The 20,346-nt window shown below is 47.6% G+C and overlaps 1 protein-coding gene across 1 annotated transcript; it reads right to left on the bottom strand.

The window, feature by feature from the left end:
• Positions 1–1,950: 1,950 nt before the first annotated feature.
• Galr1 (galanin receptor 1) lies at positions 1,951–14,286 on the bottom strand. The gene is made up of 3 exons (XM_051202034.1): positions 13,443–14,286; positions 9,288–9,353; positions 1,951–2,268 (listed from the first exon to the last, which is right to left on the bottom strand). The coding sequence occupies exons 1-3, from the start codon at positions 14,112–14,114 to the stop codon at positions 1,951–1,953; spliced, it is 1,056 nt and encodes a 351-aa protein (XP_051057991.1). The 5' UTR covers positions 14,115–14,286.
• Between the last annotated feature and the right edge of the window lie 6,060 nt (positions 14,287–20,346).

Genomic DNA, 20,346 nt, shown 5'->3' with positions numbered 1-20,346 from the left:
ACACCTCCAGTCACAGAAGCAGTGTAAATCAGTATTCAGCAAATTTGGACTTTGTGGGTACAAGTTATCGAGTTCTTGCTGTTGGCTCTGACCTTTAGCGGCTGCTCTCTGGGGAGGGCATATAGGTGTGTGAACACATGCTGCCAGCACTCACACCAACACGCCTTCTAGACAAGCTATGCCTCAGCCACACTGTCCTTAAACACTGGCATCAAAGACGCCTCTGGCCATAAGAGAACAAGGAAATCACTACAGCACAGAAAGTGCTCTCTCTCACACACAGGTGTGGCCAAGCCCCTGTGTGGACAGTGTGAATGAGGTAGGCATCTGACTCTCCAGCAGCAGCTCCAAGGTCCACAAACCACCACCCGAGGAATCTTTTCCAAGACACAAAAAAGACAAAATACCTCTGTTCCAACATCGAATGAAGTCCAAACAAATGAACAAAAAAAAAAAGTCCAAGCAGAGGGCTTAAAATTCCCTTTAAAATGCCCACCTACGCCAGCATGCATGCCCCTCCCTGGCAACCAATGAAAGCTCATCATTCCCCATGATTTTTAACAGTTTTCCTTTTTCCGTCCAGAGAATGACTTAAGCTTTTGCAAATGTAAACACTGTTTATGAGGAGATAGACATGAAAATAAATGGATGAGCTAGGAAAGTTAACAAGCCAAAGGCTTACATGGCATTTGTGTTTTAACCTAAATTACACTCATCCTAGGAAGTCATTATTTGGCACAGAAACAGTGTCCTTTTTGGTTTAAAAAAAAAAACAAAAAAAGCATCTTGCTTTTGTTTCTTACCTCCTAAAGTATATCAAAGTCTTAAATCTAATCATCATTCTTCTGTGATAGGGCGATTTAGTATTTTCACAGCATTTTCCTACGGCAAGTATAAATAAATATGAAATTGTCATGAAAATTACATTTGTGAGTCAAGTGGTGAAGATACTAACTCTAAATTAGCATTACCCCGGGAAATAATATTTCAGGAAAATGAGCATTAGACATTTGTTGGGACAAGTTTAATGGGAAAAAAAAGTATGTATAGACAGCATCTATACATGCTCCCACATTTATTTCTCTTTACCTTTAAACACTCTAATCACATGTCTCTCTTGCTTTCTCCAAGCTGTGTGGATATTACCCAGGGTATGACCTAATTTTGTCCAGTTTTCGATCCCACAAAAGTTATTGGATGACTGTTTTCATAGATTCTTGGGGGGTATAGCTGATGCATTTGCCAAGAGCATTCTTAAAGCTACAGCAAATAGTTTTCTTTCTCAGGACTCACCGTCTGGTGCCTCTGCCAGATCGGGGGTCCTCAGCAGAGTCCTGGGCATTGCTTAGTTTGCCCTACATTTCCCCGTCCATGGGATTGTTTCAAAGTAGAGTCGCTGCTGATCTCCTGAGGTGAACTTGATGGCCCTTGTGTCCCCAGACAGGTTTCTGGCTACCCATAAAAGCAGACTTTGAAAAGCCACCCCTCCCCCATGCAGAAGAGGTGCCTGTCTATGAAGGGTCAATGGAATAAAATCCACTTTTCCGTGCCTCAGTTGTATTTCACAACATACAGCCTGTAATATTACCTCTCCTCCCAAAACTGAAGGAAGAAAAATATGTTTTTTCCCTAAATCGGCTGACTTCAAAATGTAGATTTCAAATATGTTTGTAGAATGCTACTGGGCTCTCACCCCTTGAGAGACATAAACTATACAGAACTTCCTTTTCTTTCAGAAATACAATTATAAAATGGAGCAAGACAAGAAAATAATCTTCAGTGGGCCCCGGGGGTTCCTAAGCGATCAAGTACTTTAACAGATGTGGGATGCAGTTAGAATGGCATGAATCGTCATCAGGCGAACAAGCTGCCATGTTTCGTGAGAGTTCCCTGTACCCTCTTGGCTCTAAGCCGCGTGGGAGCTGGGGGACAGGAGGCCCCAGCGAGCCTTCACACATGGGTGCAGTTGGTGGACGGCGGGGTGTCTATTCGGCTCCTGTTTTCCTTAGTATCACTGGGGAGCGACTCGTTGTGGATGTGACACTTGAACACTTGCTTGTACGCCTTCCGGAAGTTTTCTGAGAGGAAGGCATATATGATGGGGTTCACCGAGGAATTGCTGTATGCCAGGCAGTGCGCGGTGATCCTGAAGAAGAAGGAAGCTTGAGTCAGTGGGAAGGCTCCGAACTCAGCCCAGAGGTGGACGACATGATGGGGCAGCCAGGATATGCCGAAAACCACAACCACCACCAGGACGGTCTGTGCGGTCTGCGAGAGAGGAGACGGGAGATGCATGAACACACCGGTTACATCGGAAGAACACAGCCCTGTAAAACACGCCCCGAGAGTATCTGCATGGACTTGGATTGGGATCAAATAAAAGTGTTAAATTAGACCTCATGTAACTTAAGACCCAGCTGTGGCCTTACACAGTCCTGACTCCTAGGCATGTATCCAGTGGGTGTGGGTGTGGCAAGCATGAGATTGGAAGAGGAGGAAGATTAAGGACTATCACTCCAACCAGCAGAATTCTTCCAGCAGTCACAAGATCCAGAGCAGGAGAATGCAGAGCTCTGAACCATATGACCTGTGTACAAGACAACAACAGGAAGCAAGCCCCTTCCGGCGTGCACACACCACGTTCCATGGACAGCCTGGAGCTCAGACAAAAACTGCCTGACACGAGCAAGTGGGAGATGTTGCTTTCTCCTCATTACTGAAGACGAGATGGAGACAGACTGGGGGTCTCACAGCCGTCCTAAGTGCAGCCTGTAGACCAACCAGGCCCATTGCTTGCTAGCTTAACTTTGACCTTGCTCTTGTTGCTCCTAACTCAAAAACACTCAGAAATTTGGGGCAGGGTCTCCGTGTTCCTAAATGATTCCCACTGAACAGACAGCAGAAGGAAACCGCCATTGGCTTGTGATCTCAACACAGGGGGCGCATACTGACTGGGCCACATTCTGTGTGCACAGGCAAGGCCTCCCAGCTGGCCAGCATCCTAGAAAGCAACACAAACCTCAGGAGACCTTTTGTAAAGGACACTTCTGACAGGGATGTAGTACATGGCAAGATTTCCTCTACTGCTTCTCATGAAAGGGGATCCTATTGTTCTAGAATGTAAAGTCTGAAATATAGGACATGGTGACAAAAACCTCCAGGACTGAGTCTTGGCAGCAAGTAGACGTTCATCACCGAGGAAGGTTGAGAACCAACATGTAGTGAATGGCCAGACTTCTGGCGGAGAAGGCGGGGAAGCTGGGTTTCAGGTCAGGAATAGGAAACACTATGAGGCATGGGGACAGGAGAGGCATCATGGATTTTGCAAGACTTACTGGCCAGACAACAGGTCTGTTCATTGTCTTTCAAAGATGACAAAACCTCATGACTTGATTTCCTCGTTAATGGAGGAAATTAACCAACAAAATGATCCCCAGATTGTGCCTGGACCATGTGAGAGCTAAACCAGCTCAGCTATTAAAAACCCACAGGCAGGTGTTACAAAGTGAAAGCTTACCTATTAAGTCCACTTACAGCCTGGGCCACAGAGCAAACGTAATTAGCTCACACATATTAAGGAAGTGTTTGCTATCAATCCTTTTGCCCATTAGTGTGTGAGAACTGCCATTCTCTGGTGATTTCATCAAACAATCTAGAAACGATTATGTCCACACTACATGAGTACATAGCCTCCTCCATCTGAGATGATCAAGCTGTCTCTCTACAAAAGCTCCGCCCCGTCAATATTCCGTGTCATTGCTTCTTGTAGGAAACACGAGCTAAGTACAAAGCTAAGAGCAGATCTACACTTTGGCAGCTTTCAGGTAAGATTCATATCTTATCAAGACCTGAAATGCAAATGACTGTGTGACCTGAGTATGCAATATTTTTCATGGCAGATGTTTCTCTGAGCATTTGTAATTCATCCAAATGTGACTCTAAATGTTTGCAATCCCTCTGCCTTTCTCAGAAACATGCATATGAGCCTGCTTCTTTTTTCAAGGCAGCTTTGAACACAAGTGGCTAATAACTTGTGATGCAAACGTTAGGAAAATTTATAGGTGCGTGTTCACATGAACTATCATCTACCTACGACAGCACCTACAAGAGCTGACTAGAATGCTTCTGAGAACACAACAGTCCAGCTGGGAATTTCAGAGACGACACGCTCTCTTGCGTGTCTCCTTAAGCTCCAAGGTCCACCCAAGTTAAGGTTCTCAGCTGCCTTGCGCCTGTATCCTCCACACAAGCTCTGGGCCTTGATCCCAGTCTGAGAGTGTGAAAAGCCAGATGTTCCCAAGAGTAATTATCGTAGCCATCGTCTTCTCTTCATCGTCTTCTCCTCCTTCTTTTTTCTTTTCTTTCTGCTCTTTCAGCAAATGCTATTGGAGCTGAAGAGAGCAGGATTTAGCAGCAGAAATTCTGCCCTGATTAAAAACTGTCCTTCTTGATGGATGATCTCTCCCTGAGTATATAACTACAAAGCAATATGTCTAGAATACATTGGCTCAACGTTAAAGGCCTATTCAGAATAATGCATGTGTTCTAACCCCAGCCCCAGAACCATGGTAGATCAGTGTGCCCATCATTCCCCCAGAGCACTCTGGGCCCTGTCCCTATGACTGATTCACTATGACTGAATAGTTATTAGATAGTCAGTTACCTTGGAATCTGCCTCATTACAAAGCTCGGGAGCTTTAGTGAATCCCCATGAACTGCATAAAAGCCACAATAAAACTGGGGTTATCTCATGGACCTTAAGTGTAAGCAATTAAAGAGGTTTCTCTTGATACTGACAGTTCCCATTGCAGAAGCATTTCTACTCACACACAAAGCAAGAGAGAGACGCTGCCTCTGCTGTGTGTGTCCCTCTGGATATCAGAAAATAGTATGGACCCCCCTGCATGGGAAGTGCTAGGCTTTACATGAGAAAGGAGGGTTTAATCTTCATGTCTAACATTGTGCCCCCATTTCTCCTTCCCAGAGACATCATGGTACTCAGCGTAGTCATTGCTGACACCATTCATGCATGGGGAGAGCAGAATGCTGACTACCATGGACAGAGGCGCAGTATACACACTTGAGTTTGGCCCTTTATTAGCATGGTTTACACTGGACCCATTTAAAAAAGAATTGGGGGCTGGAGAGATGGCTCAGTGGTTAGGAGCACTGGCTGCTCTTCCAGAGGATCCAGGTCCAATTCCCAGCACCCACATGGCATCTTACAACTGTCTGTAACGCCAAGATATGACCCCCTTACACAGACATGCATGCAGGCAAAACACCAATGTACATAAGATAAGAATAGATAAATTAAATTAAAAAAACAAAAAGCTTGGCAGTGGGCCTTTAATCCCAGCACTCAGGCAAAGGCAGGCAGATTGCTATGTGTTCAAGGCCAGCCTGACCTACAGAGCAAGTTCCAGGACAAGCTCCAAAGCTACACAGAGAAATCCTGTCTCTAAAAAGAAAACAAAAAGAAATTAGTCTCCCTAGAGCAGTGAGTTGCTCCCTTCAAGCAATCTGAGATGTCTGCCTTTTCTTCAAAGAGTTTCATTCACAGTGTGTCTAACAGAACTCGGCTGGGAAGCAAAGAAGGGGTACAGGGCTAATACATGAAAAGCCCGACACAAGCTGTGTGAACAACAGCCAGAAGGCTCACTGCACGAGTCAGGAAACAGAAAATAGAGACAAAATGCGCCTGCTGGAAGAGTGTAGAAGGTCATGAGACATCAGCGGGCCTTTGACCAGGGTTCTGGAAGAAGCATTCACCCAGTGTGCCGCCTAGCCCACCCCACCACTCTCCCTGCAATACCTAAGGTTCCCAGCTCAGGACAGCCAGCCTCAAGCCAGAAGCATCTCTTTCTGCCAGCAGCGCTTTAGCAAGCCCTTCATAGGTCATTGGGCTTTTAATTATTTCTGCGGGGCTGGAGAGTCGGCTCAGTGGTTAAGAGCACCGGCTGCTCTTCCAGAGGACCTAAGATCAATTCTAGCACCTATATGGCAGCTCACAACTCTCGGTCCAGTCCCCCAGGAGAGCCAAAACTCTCTTCTGGCCTCCAAAGGCACTGGACATATATGCTGCATAGACACACATACAGGCCTGTACATAATACACACATGTAACATAAAAACAGAACGTCAAATGTTTCTGAAAAGAAATCAGACCTCCTGCCCCTGCATTTTCTGCCACGTGTGACTGGCTGTACAATGTGTCCATCACAAAGGGCAGGGTTTGCCCTTCATAACCACGATGGACCTCACGCGGAAATCTCTGCCTGGTGATGTGACTGTGTATATCCCCCAGACTCATGGGTTGAAATCTGATCACCAGGGTGACAGTATCTAGAGAGGCCAGGCCATTGGGAGAGGATGGGGAAGAACCAACCCTCCAAAGCAGGATCGCTGTCCTTATAAAACAGCCCAGGGAGCTACCCAGTCCATTCGGCACGTGTAGACACAGAGAGAATGCTGGGACCAAAACTCTACCAGCACTTGACCTTGCTCTTCCAGCCTCCAGAACCACAGGAAATAGATTTCTACTGTTTAGAAGCTGCACATTGTGGGCTATTTTGTTCTTGTCACGTTGACAAATGAGTATGGAACATGGACAGAAAACTGCTTAGCCGCCAAGAAGGCCCAGAAATAAATGGTGTGAGAATGAGCGAGCAAGGAAAATCTCTACTCCACTGACCTGTTCCCCATCGGAAACCTATTTCCCATCCATCCTTTGCTGTGGTTTGGATGTGCAATGTCCTCTAGCCAGGGCTCACAGGATTGAAACTTTGGTACCCAGTTGAGGTAGGGTCTAACTGAAAGAAGTCAGTAGCAGGGGGAAGAGCTTGAGGTCTCTCAGCCCAGCCCCACATGCGACCACTGTGCCTTCTCTAACATGTTGAACTACACCGTCTTGAACCCTCATCCCCAAACAATCCTTCCTCCTTAAATAGCCTCTATTCAGGTATTTGATGACAGTAACAAGATAAGTAACAGCCATTGACCATGGAGATGTGTGTTGCATCGGTCTCCATCGAAGACCATGCCATCCCTTACGTAGTAAGCACCGAACATGTGTGCTGTTGACCTGTGCTGAGACCTGGAAAAGGTCTCAGGGCCAACCTGTGACAGGGTGCTGAGGTCTAGGCTGCTCTGTGCCAAAAGGGCTCTTTTCCAGCTCAGTCTCTCTTAATGCTCCTCTGTCCTCCTTCTCCTGGAAGGTTGCTTCCCTCACACCCTCTCTAGTATCTCTTTCCTACCCACACACACACACCATCATGTGTATTTGCTCTATGCAAACAAAAAGCCAATTAAATCTACCAGACGAACTCCAACATCTGTTCAGCAGCCATGAGAGGGTAGAGTCTGAGAAGGGACGAGAAACATCTCCCTTTACAATGCTCAAACTTTCTTCCTCGTATAGTGGGGATAAGCAAAGGGGAAATTTTATATAAATAGGCATTCATTCTACACATGCAAGTGCTTACAAAATGGCCATTATGCTCTTCATTATAGAATAAAAGAGAGGCTTTCCTCATCTCCTCTCACACACATTGTTCCTTCTAGGACCTTTTCAGCTTCTCACCAACAACTCTTCAAAGACAGCGATGAGATTCAGAACTTTTTTTTAAGGAGAACAGCTGCATCCTCTCCATCAGAATAAACTGGTTTTTGTTTAGCAGTCATAGGAATTAAACCTCGCGCCTCATGAATGTCCGGGATAGGCTCTACCAGGAAGTTGCATCCCAACCCTTTTCCATTGGCTTAGTATTTTCAGACAAATTGTGTCTGGCTGAGTGACTAAGATTTGCCTTGAACTCCAAGTTTGCTATCCTCCTGTCTCAGCTCCCCAAGTACCTGAGATTAGAGGATCTCAACACCTGGCTTAAATCTTTTGACTTAATACTAAATATTTAGCGTAGTGAGCATCTTCCTCACTATTAAGTCCCAATAAGCCCACTCTTCTCTTGTGTGTGTGTGAGTGTGTGTGAGTGTGTGTGTGTGAGAGTGTGTGAGTGTGTGTGAGAGTGTGTGAGTGTGTGTGTGAGTGTGTGTGAGTGTGTGTGTGTGAGTGTGTGAGTATGTGTGTGTGTGAGTGTGTGCATGAGTGTGTGTGTGTGTGTGTGTGTGTGTGTGTGTACTCACAGTTGTGAGCATGTGCTTGTGGAAGCCAGAGGACAACATCAGGTATCTTTCATCAGGAACAATCACCTTGTTTTTTTTTGTTTTTTCCTTAGGTAGGGTCTCTCCCTGGCCTGTAGCTTACTGACCAGGCTGGGCTGCTGGCCAGGGAGCTCCAGTGATCTGCCTGTCTGCCTCGCCAGTGCCCGGATTACAAGGGCACCCCACCCCACCAAGTCCAACTATTCTCTTCTCTTCTCTTTCTGTTTCATTTGTTTGTGTACATGAGTGCTCCACATGAGTGCTCCGTCTGCATGTATGACTTTATGCCAGAAGAGGGCATCAGATCCCAGTATAGATGGTTGTGAGCCACCATGTAATTACTGGGAACTGAACTCAGGACCTCTACAAGAGCAACCAGTGTTCTTAACTGCTGAGTCACATCTCCGGCCCTCTGCTTTTTCTTTTTCTTTTTCTTTTTTTTTTTTAACTTGGATTCTGGAGACCAAACTCAGTTTCTCCTGCTTGTACAACAACCATTTTATTGACTGAGCTATCTCTCCAACTCCCTGGAGGATGTTAGCTCTCCAAACACTCATCCTACTGGACATCTTTGGACATCCACGTTTTTCTCGTGATGCTGAATCCCTTTTAGAATTCCTTTTAGAAACCAGAGGTCGGCCTGTTCCTGCACAGTACCTACATGCTATGAAGAGCCTTCCAAGGAGAAATTACAACAAGTTCTTAATTGTTCTTAAGGACTCATTTTCTTAGAGGTGAGAAGTTGTGCTTGAAGGGAAACTAATAGATTAAGAGAATATGAAGATGACATTTAAATGCAGAATTGGTAGCAGGGGAGGAGAGCTCTGTATTCAGGGCTGACTCCTGGTATAGAACTCATACTTCATTGATTGTTATAAAGAAAGATCCACAAGCTTAGGACTAAAGTCACCTAATAACTGCTGGGAGCTAAGGGCGGGCCAGGAGCAGATGGCTGAGACAGTCATCAGTTCTTATACACCCCCCCTGCCCACCCCACTCCCCATCCACTCCTCCCTCCCACCCACCCCCTACAAGACCTCCTGTGAATGGATGTGATGATAATTTAAAACAAAAACAAGCTCAGCTCTCCAAAATTGACAGCCATGGCATCTGTTTGTGAGTATTACCTTTTTCTTGGATGCTTCTGACTTTTTTGACATGTTCTTCAACTTTTTGTGCAGATGGTTAAGGACCTGCAAAAACGCAGACAGACAAGGCAGGTTTACCCTCATGCTTTACTTACACACTGTCTCTTCTTCAGAGGCAACTGCTAAACATTCTGGTGTTTACAAAGCAGTAACAATAGAAATGCATCTTAGAGCAAAACAGCCCTGAGTCAAAGCCGATACCTTCAGAGGTATTCCTGGAAGACAGCCAGCATCCAGACAGGATAGGGCCAAGGAGAATGCTAACAAGCTCAGAGTTTCTTGGGAAAGAGCCCCCCTCCCCCACCTGGGGAGGGGTGGGGCTTGCTGGATGCAGTCCTCTGTCTGCCACGGTTCTTCATGCCCAAGAATCTACCTACGCCTAAAAGCACCAGGTCCTAGGATACCTGAGGCGCACTGACAGCTCGGAGACAGTGAACACAGAGACCCAGGCTGTGGGAGTTCCTGATCCAGGGGAGAAAACCAAGTGAACAGGAAGATACTATAGCCTGACAGCTGCTCCGTGTGATGCCCCAGGCCTGTACCAGATTCTGATGCTTGCTGTGAACCCCGCCATTACAAATCTCTTCAAGCAAAGCACCAGCCAGCAAAGCTCCTTTCTCCTGTAATGCAAATACTGTGTGGTCTTTAGACAGCCCCCACCCCTTAGGAATTCAGCATCATTGGTGATTGCAAGGTGGTAAGGCAGCTTTAATATCTTGAGAAGCCACTCTGTGCTCTTACCACTGCCATATTTGGGAGAAATAATATGAATGTTGCTGTTACTATTATATATGGGAATTCACCATCTGCACGAGGTCCACAGTGCCTAACCTGCAGAGCTGGTCCCAGGGTTATCTTCTCTATTGTGGTGGAGAACTGGAAATAAATGGCTTGAAATGGGCTGTGGATTTCTGAAGAGGCTCTCAGGTCGTGGATGCATGTTCCAAGCACTTGGATGTTTCCCTCCAACACAGCAGCATGGAAATAATTTAATCCAATTGGCCTCATGGCCAAAACCTTCTCCACTCTGCCAGAGGCAGCTCCATCAGTCACATCCTAATTGAGAAACCTCAGGATTCATTTACCAGCCTTCCCTACCCGAGCAGCCAGAGCAGACAACGAAGCAGCCATCTCCAGGGAGTCTCTGCCTTCAGATTTCCTGCCCTACTGAGACACTTCTCACTGTTGAAAACACATCCATTTCTGTCAGTCACACAAGCCTTTGCTTGCTATGGGAGCAAGTGGGCACTCACTGGTTCACTGACAGTGAAGTGTCTCTGTTCAGCCAACAGAAAGTACACAGCAGCCAGTCACCGAGAAGTTTTCAATGGTTGCAGTGAGAAAAGCTTGTAAGAGGGAGGTGAGGTCTGGAAGCAGGAGCCTGCGGATGGAGTCGGGCTTGACCAGCTAGCTGACAACAGCCAGCATGTTTGTAAATCCCCATACATAACAGCAACAACAACATTCCAGAAGCTCCCAAATATGACAGTGGCAAGAGAACACAGTGTCTTCTAAGCAACTATTCTAGCTGGAAACATCTTTGGCATAGGTGTCAATATTTGCAAACTTATTAAAGCTAGGACAGATACGCTAAATGCAAAACCTGCGAGATGGCCCTACATCACCAGTGATGCTGAATTCCTAGCAGAAGATGTCCAAAGAGCACAGATCACGATACTGTGTGTGGGTCCCAAAGGGAAAGGATACAGGGCATGCCAAAAGAGTTCACTAAAGGGCATGAGTATGGGTGGCCTGCTTCTTGATGTTAACTGGGTTTACACGGTCAGGCCAACTAAGTTGGGTCCCAGTTCAGGAATCCTGCATCACCTAAGAATATTGACTTCGCTGAGCAGTCCACAGAGATGCTTCTAAATGTTCTTCTTAGTCCTGCTTCCCTCCCACAGCTCATCCTGACACATTGTGACAGATCTTAAGGTCCTGCCATTGAGGAAGAGATTGTAGACAATGGGGACCACTTATGATTTCATCTCTGGAGACAATGAGCATAGTGGGCGTGCCCTCACTTGAGACCTAGGAGGGCTCTAAGCAGAATGCATGCTGAAGGCAGAGAAGAGCCATATTCAGGGACACAGGCGGCCCCAACTCACTGTATTCTCCAGGGTCTTTTAGCTGCAAAGAGCTAGCTGTCTCACTAAACAGGGCTGAGAAGCTCATCTCTGGAATGCAACTCATTGGTTGGTTTTTAAAAAGAGAAATTTAAGTACACAGTAATCTCAAGTGCTATTTTGGCCATCTGTGGTTCCTCACATTGGCCATCAGTCACAGTCCTTGGACATACACAGCTAGTTCAGAACCTGACACTCAGGTTCTAGAACCATTAACTAGATGGCACATATTTAGTGCCTGACAGAAAACAGCAGCGCCAGATCACTTACCTCCAGCCCCCTAGGGCCTGGGATAGATGTACAAGTATTAACATTGTCTCCAAGGATGTTTGCAACTAGACAGACTACTTGCTGAGAAGCCAACTATTTCTGGATGAAAAATAGGCAAGTGTCCATCCATTCATTAATTCTTAGACTTTGTCTTCTGTGGAACTTTGGTAGACCCTTTATTGACAGCCTGGATAGTCCTGAAAGTTTACTTTTTCATTTCCACAAAGATGGAAATTATTTTCCACCTAGGGACTTTGAAGACAACCTATGTTTCCTTTTCAAAGCAGCAGCTAGGAATTTAAAAGACCAATATTTTAAGTATGATCTAGTTCCCAGCACCTGTCCTCCAGGGCCTCATTGTCGCCTCCTGAAAACCCTTCCTTTACCAGTCTCTGCGTCTGGGCATTCACACATCCCTCTGACAATCCTCAAGTCCTCTTTCTTATTAATAAAATAGTGACTTCCCACCCAGAGGCTCACAGAACAAGCTCATGGGTGTGTGTCCATGACACACAACTCAATGTGCATAGCATTTGCCTTGCATTTGAAAAGACCAGATGAATAAACCGGCTACTTCCAGATAGCTAGGTTGTAGTAGCAGCTTTGGAGCCCGTGCATCCATTCAGAAGACACACTGATCACGTAGACGTGGGGAAGATGGCTTCTTTTAGATGTATTTTTCTGGGGGATATGTACTTACAGTGGGATGTAAGAAACCACCACTTTCCTGGAAAGGAGGTTGTTTATGGTCCTACTATCACTGTCCAAAAGATGGGGAGTCAATGAATGATAAAGGTGCATGGAAACTTTAGAATTTTCCCTGCAGGGATTCCCCCTGCTGCTGGTTCTCATAATACCCTAAAGGGAGATATGGCAGTGAGGTTATCCCAAGAACCTCATCAAGTGGCCACTAAAAACACACTCTGAATGATCGGTGACTAAGAAGCCTAAGGCTTTTGATTGACATAAGAGCCCATTACTCTGCAAGTCCTTAGGAGTTGTGAGCCACAGGGCCTTCTGAATTCATGAAGACAAGATAATCACATAGTTCCCCTAGCCTTGTATTCTTGCTGTCCCTCTCTGGGCCGAGCTCACCACCTGAATCCCTAACACTGTCCATACTGTCAGGAGCTGGGAGAGGGCACCTGACCTTCCACCCATGGTTCCCTGGGGACTTCAGTCAAGTATCTGTGCAGAAGTAGGGCCTCCCACTTGGATTTTAGAAAGCCAAACTAAATCCAAAGCCCTGTCCTGCTGAGCAGAGGCTTGCAGAGCCTGGGCTCGGAAACCCCGCTGAGTTGCAGAGGGAATTTCTCCAGGGGCCACACCAGCAGAGCCCAGCAAAAAGCTGGGGAGGGAGGGGCTCTTAGAGGGAACACGGGTTCTCTATTTGCCCCCCTTGTTGTATTAGCTTCTTGGGGTCCACGGATCTTGTTTAAAGGCTGCTGAAACCGAGGAGGCTCTAACCTTTTGAGCAGCTTATCCGGGACACATAACTGCCTCTGTGCTCTGCGGGGCTACCTGAGGCAGAGCTGCAGCGCCCTTGAAGAAAGGCAGGGACCGAAGACTCTCTAGAAGGGAAGGCAAACTCTCTCCAGCACCTCTCAAACTCTAACTTTCTTGTGTCACAAATCATGACGGAGCAAGCTGAGACAAAGTGAAATGGAGCGAGAAAGAGGGCAAGAGGAGCTAGGACGCTAGAGGCTCGGTCAGGGGACAGACAGGGCTCCCCACTCACCTTGGCATAGCAAAAGCAGATGAGCAGTAAGGGCAGGAGGTACCCAAAGACAAAAGTGCACACCACGTAAGCCTTCTTGTGGAGCTGGTTGGGCCAAAGCTCCCAGCAGAAGGTTTGGTTGCTGTCCCGATGGTAGAGGCGCTGGTGGTAGGCCACTGGCGAGGCCATGGCGATGGACAGCGCCCAGATGAAGCCCACGCCCAGCAGCGCGTTGCGGGACACCCTGAGGGAGGAGGAGCGCCGTGAGTGCACAATGGCCACGTAACGGTCCACAGACATCGCGGCCAAGGTGAAAATGCTTACGAGCATGGACACGGTGAAGAAGTAGTGTATGAACTTGCAGATGAAGGCGCCCAGCACCCAGGTGGGCAGTGCGTACACGGTGGCCTGGAAGGGGATGCAAAATAGCAGGTAGGCCAGGTCTGCGATGCTCAGGTTGAGGATGAACAAGTTGGTGGTGCTGCGCGGCTTGCCGGGCTTGCTGCGCGCCAGCACAGTGATCACCAGGCTGTTCCCCAGCACGCCCATCGCGAAGATCAGGCCGAACACCACCAACGTGATGAAGTTCTCCACGCCGATGCCAAACAGCAGCCTGGACTCCACGGCGGCGGCGGCGGGAGGCTCTGGATCACTCCCGTTCCCCTCGCTGAGGTTCAAGGCAGCCAGCTCCATCACTTACTGGCACACCCCCTTGAGTGTCTGTGCAAGGGAGTGCGCTGGGAAGGAGTGCCAGGCGGAGAAGGCTGGCTCTGGCGGGTAGCGGAGGATCGCTGGGTGTCCCAGCGCAGCAAAGCGAGAGTGGGTGTCTCCAGCCAGAACCTCCAGCAACCGGCAAGAGAGCAGGGGGCAGGCTGTGCCTGGTCCGACTGTCTGTCCTCTGTGCCCAGCCTGGTTAAAGAGGGGGCGGGGCGCTGCTGCAAGTACCGAGTTGAACCTTCCCAGGCGGGGGCGGCAGGCTGCGCTACACAAGAGGCACAAATCCTCCAGACGACTCTGCTTGCGAGCTGGCCGGGCAGGGTTCCTCCACGAGAACCGCAGGTGGAGAATCTTTTTGCGCTTTACCGGTTCTAATCCCTTTCTGGCCGCGATCCCTCGCTCCCTCAGTGCCTTGGGGTCGCACCTGTTGCTCTGAGCCTCTTCTTCCAGCTGAGCTCCCGGAGCTCTGGGGTACACACCTTGGATAGTGGAGAGAGTCGAGGAGCTTCCCACACTAAGAGCCACCTCCCTGCCGCGCTGGGGCTGAGGCTCCCTCCTGCCTTTTCCCGGGTCCTCTGCAGGGGCGAACCTCTCTCTGGGGTTCTCAGTGACAGGCCGAGTGTCTGCCACACAGGAGGGACAGGAATGGCTCAGCTGTGTCTCCCGGGTCCCTCCTGAAAAATCGCAGCTTGTTCTCTGAGCCTGAGTGCCCTCACCCAGATGAGGGGGACAGCCCACCTCCTTTCCGGGGCGCTGCTCTCAGTACAGTCCTCCGGGTCCCTCAAAGGCGACTTCGCACTGGCCGCCAAGCTGAAGGATCTGTGCACCACTGGCTGAGAAGACAGGCTGCCCAGCCAAGTGGTTCCTTTGGTCTTTCCCGCTCCCAGCAAGAGCAGAAATAAACCCCACAAAAATCAAAGGTTGGTCCTGCTATCGGAGGTTCTGTGACATTCGCTCATTCGCTGCCTCATTCCCTCCCTCATCAGCCCCAAGCTGGGGAGGGAAGAGGCAGGGATGAAGGGAGCATCGCCGCGTGAGTTTTCAATAGGAGCTTGTCCTGTGCACACAGTAGATCAATCATTTCCAGCAGGCATTACTCATCTGAGCGGCAACGTAAGCCTTGACGAGTGGTGTGTGTTTGTAAAGAAGTGCTGGACGTCCACCACTGCTGAAACCAGGGTAAACCAACTAGACACAGCTGCCTATCTGGCAGTTCACACCGAAATTAAAACCTGCTCTGTGCTCAGTGTAGACAGGGTAACTACATCGCTTTCAAATCCGCCAGCGTCCTCCAGTGCGAGTGACCACAGCTGTTGGACACAAGGTCCAAGGAAGAGCAAACACAGTGGCAGGTCTAGAGAAGTTCTGTGCCCAGGACATTGGCTCATAGCACAGTCCAGAATGTCAGGGAAATGTGCACAATGGTGAGGTAGAGCAGCTGTACCATGGGGAGTTCGGGGACACTATGACTCCATTTCTCCCCCTCACCAGCTCTCTTGGGACACTTTTTGCATACCTGTTAGTTCTTTTCTCTTCTCTTAACGCAGAGAGCTCTCTTACAAATGATGTTGTATTCATTTTATGGAGAGCAGAATTGTCAGCTGTTACTAGCATGCATCTAAGCATCCTAAGAAATCCTTGCTTGCCCTGGGAAGATGGAGCTGTGCTATCAGTTGTCTGGCCTTTCTCCCCAGCAAAACACTGTGGCCTTCAGCTTCACGGAGTTCCATTGTGTCCCTAGCTCTGTAAAGGTCACATGTAATATGACTTGGGGGAGTGGCTTAGCCTTGGGGTTTCTATTTTGATTTGTTATGGTGTGTGTGTGTGTGTGTGTGTGTGTGTGTGTGCTGGCATGTGTGGCAGTCAGAGCAAACCTTTCCAGAGTTGCTTTCTTCCTTCCACCTGGGCTCTGGGGATACAACTTAGTGATCAGGGTTTCTTGGGACCTTCCTTTACCCACTGAGACATCTGCTCATCCCTCTGTGAATTATTTTTTGACATGGCAGGCTTATAATGAGATTATATCATACCCCCAAGTGTACCACCCAGCTTTCAATACTTAAAAACTTATCAGTATCCTTGAAGTCATGTCATGTACTGATGACAGCCTCCATCCACCACAGCCACCTGTGTGGCCCATTGCTCATTTCCAATGCATATGTGATATATGCATATTGATGGCATTCTCTGGTGGGGATTTAGGGTTTCACTTTTGCTTTAGCGGCATGAGCTATGGTTTGTACTTTGATTTACAATTCGTCTTGGTTTGCCTTTGGCAGGTAATTCATCTGTCCTTGTTATTTCTACTCTTCCCCCATCCTGTGATATCCCCAGAGCTGTACATGAACGAGAGACTCAAATCCAGTGTGCCCATCTGTTTCCTAACTGGTGAGTTTGGTCCATTTCTCTGTGTTGCTGTCAGGGATCCAAGTGAATGGGTTTGTTGACATTGCCTGGACACTTGGCATCTCTGTTCTGTTTCCTACAAGCTGCTCCCTCTGCTGTTCTTTTCCTGGAAAGTCCTATAGCCCCTGCAGAGAGCTTTCTCCTGACTTCTGCAAGACTCTCCTCCAAGGCCAGCTTCCCACAGGGTTCTCCTGGCCACCCTTTCGCCATTTTGCTCCCAAGCTGCTATGTTTCCCTGCCTTGTTTGTCCCCTTTCTTGGTCTTTGTCACACGTCATATTACATAGTGTCTTTGAGAAGCCTCATCCACAAACAGGTGGGATTGATAAGCATGAAGCTCTATGGGTTAGTCTTGAAGTACTGCGACACTCAGAGCTGGACACATAAGTCTAGACTGTCATAGCGCCTCACACCATGCATTAGCTCAGGTGACCTCAGGGCCACCTTTTCATATGCCTCTAATACATTAATTAGTTAGTTAGTCATTACAAGTGCAGAGAACCTAGGAGGGAGGGGGGACACACTGCATAGCTTTTCTGAAATAGTGTGTCTTAGCTCAAGTGTGTGGGGAACACACACACACACACACACACACACACACACACACACACACACAGTACACAAATCGCTCTTCTACAAAGTGTCCGTAACAGTCATAACGGTCTATGAAAGCAGTACGTACGCATCACCAGGTGCTTCACAGGGGAGACTTGGAATTCAAATCATGCACAGTGACACAAACATCTAAGAGGCAGGAAGCAAGGCCTCTCCGAACAGTGCGGCCTCCTCGGCAGCTCCCTTCACACTCTCGTCAAGCAAAAGGTGGAGGACAATTTTATTAAAATTTGAGAGAACAAAACCAAGACAGCCAGGCTGTAAAACATGGCAGCTGCCTGAAAGACAGAAAGAAAACTGCGCCTTTTAAGTTTGGGGTCCCGGAAAGTCGGCTGGGCTTAGTGATGGAGCTGGGCAAGCAGCTGCTGGGCAGGAAGGGATAGAGGGCAAAGCTTCAGCTCGAGGACAAATGAAAAGGCCCAGGGCCTGAGGGAAAGCATGCCCTGGCTATGACTAGTATCAAATGAAAAGAGAGAAACTGTTTTCTGCCTTAGGAGAAGCAGGCACACCAGTGCCTTAGTCGTCCTTGCAAGTGACCAGGCATCTGCCTGACATCATCTTAACAAGCGTGGTCTGCAACACTGGCGAGCCAGGCCTTCTCCTCCATGAGGTGAGTACAGGGGACTGGCAGGTGTTGCTGTAGCTCTTCCCTGCACGGTGTGGATTCACCCACCTGGTGTGATGCCCCCTGTAGCACAGCACTGACTTCCAGCTAACAAAGACGAAGACACCGCTATCTTTCCCTTCGTGGTATTTTTATCTTCAGTGTTCTTTTGAAACAGCTTTCCCACCCACCCCACCCCCCTTTGACTTTTGCATTTTCTCCCTTCAAAGCCAATGTGAGTTCCAGGGTTTAAAGGGGACCACAGCTCTCCTCTGTCCAATTATCTTCATGAATTTACTCCCTGTCTCCTCTGTTACATTCCCAACCTTGCATTACGGTAATTGGTGAGTGGGATGTCAACTTTGACCCCGGAAAAAGTACCAGGGAGAAAAAAAAAACCCTCCTCTTGTTATTCCTGACAGCTTGGTACATTTCTGTCTGGGGAGTCCCGAGCTTCCAGACCTGCCTGGCTGGCCTGGCCCAGCCTCCCCGCTCCCCACACTCAGGTCCCTGAGCCATCGGGAGGGACAAGGGTGAAGGTCATGTTTGCAGTTTGTTTGCAGTTATGGCAGCCATGGGGACATCTCTTAGCAGCGAGGCTTTGGCTGATGCCGAGTACCGGAACAAGGTAGGGAGAAGCCACAGCTTCACGCAAGGCTCATGTTTATCTCTACTGTGCCATCTTGCTGAGCCGAATCTTGGGGTTGAAGCTGCCTCTCACTACATCGATGTCTGTGTTCCATGGCAAGAGTCTGTGTTACCAAGTTTGTTTGGAATGAGTAGAATCGTGTACAGGAGCTGGCTAGATGGCTTAGTAAGGAAAGGGCTTAATGCTGCCACGTCTGACAACCTGAGTTCAATCCCCAGGATCCACATGGTAAAAGGAGAGAACCAGCTTTTAAAGTTGTCCTTTGATCTTCCTACTCACACTGTGGCATGCACGAGCTCGTGCGCTAACACAGGCTGTGCATGCATGTACACACACACAGAGAGAGAGAAAGAGAGAGGAAGAATGTAATAAAAAAATCTAAAGGAGTTATTTATACAAAGTAACACAGTATATGAGATCCTAAAATTACCTAAAATACCTCTGAATTTTTAAGACATTACAGAATTTATTTTCTTTTCTTGTTTACATGGTGTTCTATAAGTGTTTTGTGCCTATATGGGCATCTCTTTCTCTAGGTTTGAGAATTTTTACTGATGATATTCTCTATGCTATCACCATGGTATTCTCCTTCTCTGCCTGTAATTTGGCAATTTGATCTTTTATGGGGTCCCAAAGCGCTCCCAAGTTCTGTTCATTTGTTTTTTTAATTTCCCATTGACCTTTACTGAGTGATCCAATTCCTCTATGTTGTCTTCCAACCCTGATTCGGTTTGTAAAATGATCCATTCTATTGATGGTGCTTTTTTTTTTTTTTCAGTCTGGGTTTCCTCTTGCTGTGAATACCTGAGCTCTGGTTTCTGGATACCCCCCTCCCTGCATGGTCCAGGAACATCAGCCTGTGCCTAGTCTCAGCCTCCCCAAGCCTGTTTAAAAAAAGTCAGCCATCCGTAGCTACTGAAGAGAGGAAAGAATGGCAAGAACGTAGTGATGGAGTTCAAAATGAGATAGACTAATGCACGAGCCAGCGAGGAAAATTTGAAAGCAGAACTGAAATACAAACCCCTCCATCCAAAGAGGTCAGAATTGACAGTCAAAACCCTGACCTTAGAGCTGGAGAGCTGGAGAGATGGCTCAGTCAGTGATTAAGAGCTGGAGAGATGGCTCAGTGGTTAAGAGCAGATCCCCACCAACCACAGGATGGCTCCCAACCATCTGTAATGAGATCCGGTGTCCACCTCAGGTCTGTAAGCAGACATGCAGACAGAACACTGTATGCATAGTAAATAATAAATAACTCTTTTTAAAAAACATCCTAAATTATGGGTGACAACATGTGTTGACCATCCACGAGTGTCTGCACTGCTAGATACAAAATTAGCTCGCAAAAATCAGCATCCTTCCTATGTCCAAACGTCAAAGGGACTGAGAAAGAAATCAGGGAAACTTTTCCCTTCACAATAGCCTCAAGATTGCAGCCATGGACTTGTACCCTGATTTTAATCTCAACTAGGCATTTTTAACAGGACTTTGGTTATGTGGATACTATGGCGACACCCACCATGGCACAGACCCATTGCTCTAACACCAGATGAACATGGGAGGACATGGTGGCGTGTTTTCGGTGGCAGTGAACTGGGCAAGAAATTGGGTTGTCAGAGCCAGAAGTCGGTGTTGATGGTTGGGAGTACTGCATCTCCTAAGTCTCTGGTATGCAGTACAAACTCTCAGATGTGACCATGTGGACCTGGATGGATGAAGAGCTCAGTCTGCTCAGTACTCTGTATAAAGAACACATGAATACCCTTTTTAAAACTGTAAGATACAGCTAAAATTAAATGTCGCTTTTTCAGAGATGACCGTCTGATCAAACTCAAAGCTTCTTGATATGTAGAGCTTTATAATTGAAACTCTTTGATTAAAAGCCAAAATCTTGTCTAGATAGAAAGTATGGAAATTCTTCACAGGACAATTTTG

Source organism: Phodopus roborovskii, unplaced genomic scaffold, assembly GCF_943737965.1.
Source record: "Phodopus roborovskii unplaced genomic scaffold, PHOROB, whole genome shotgun sequence".
Lineage (NCBI taxonomy): Eukaryota > Metazoa > Chordata > Mammalia > Rodentia > Cricetidae > Phodopus > Phodopus roborovskii.
This window is presented reverse-complemented; position numbering and strand designations above follow the sequence as displayed.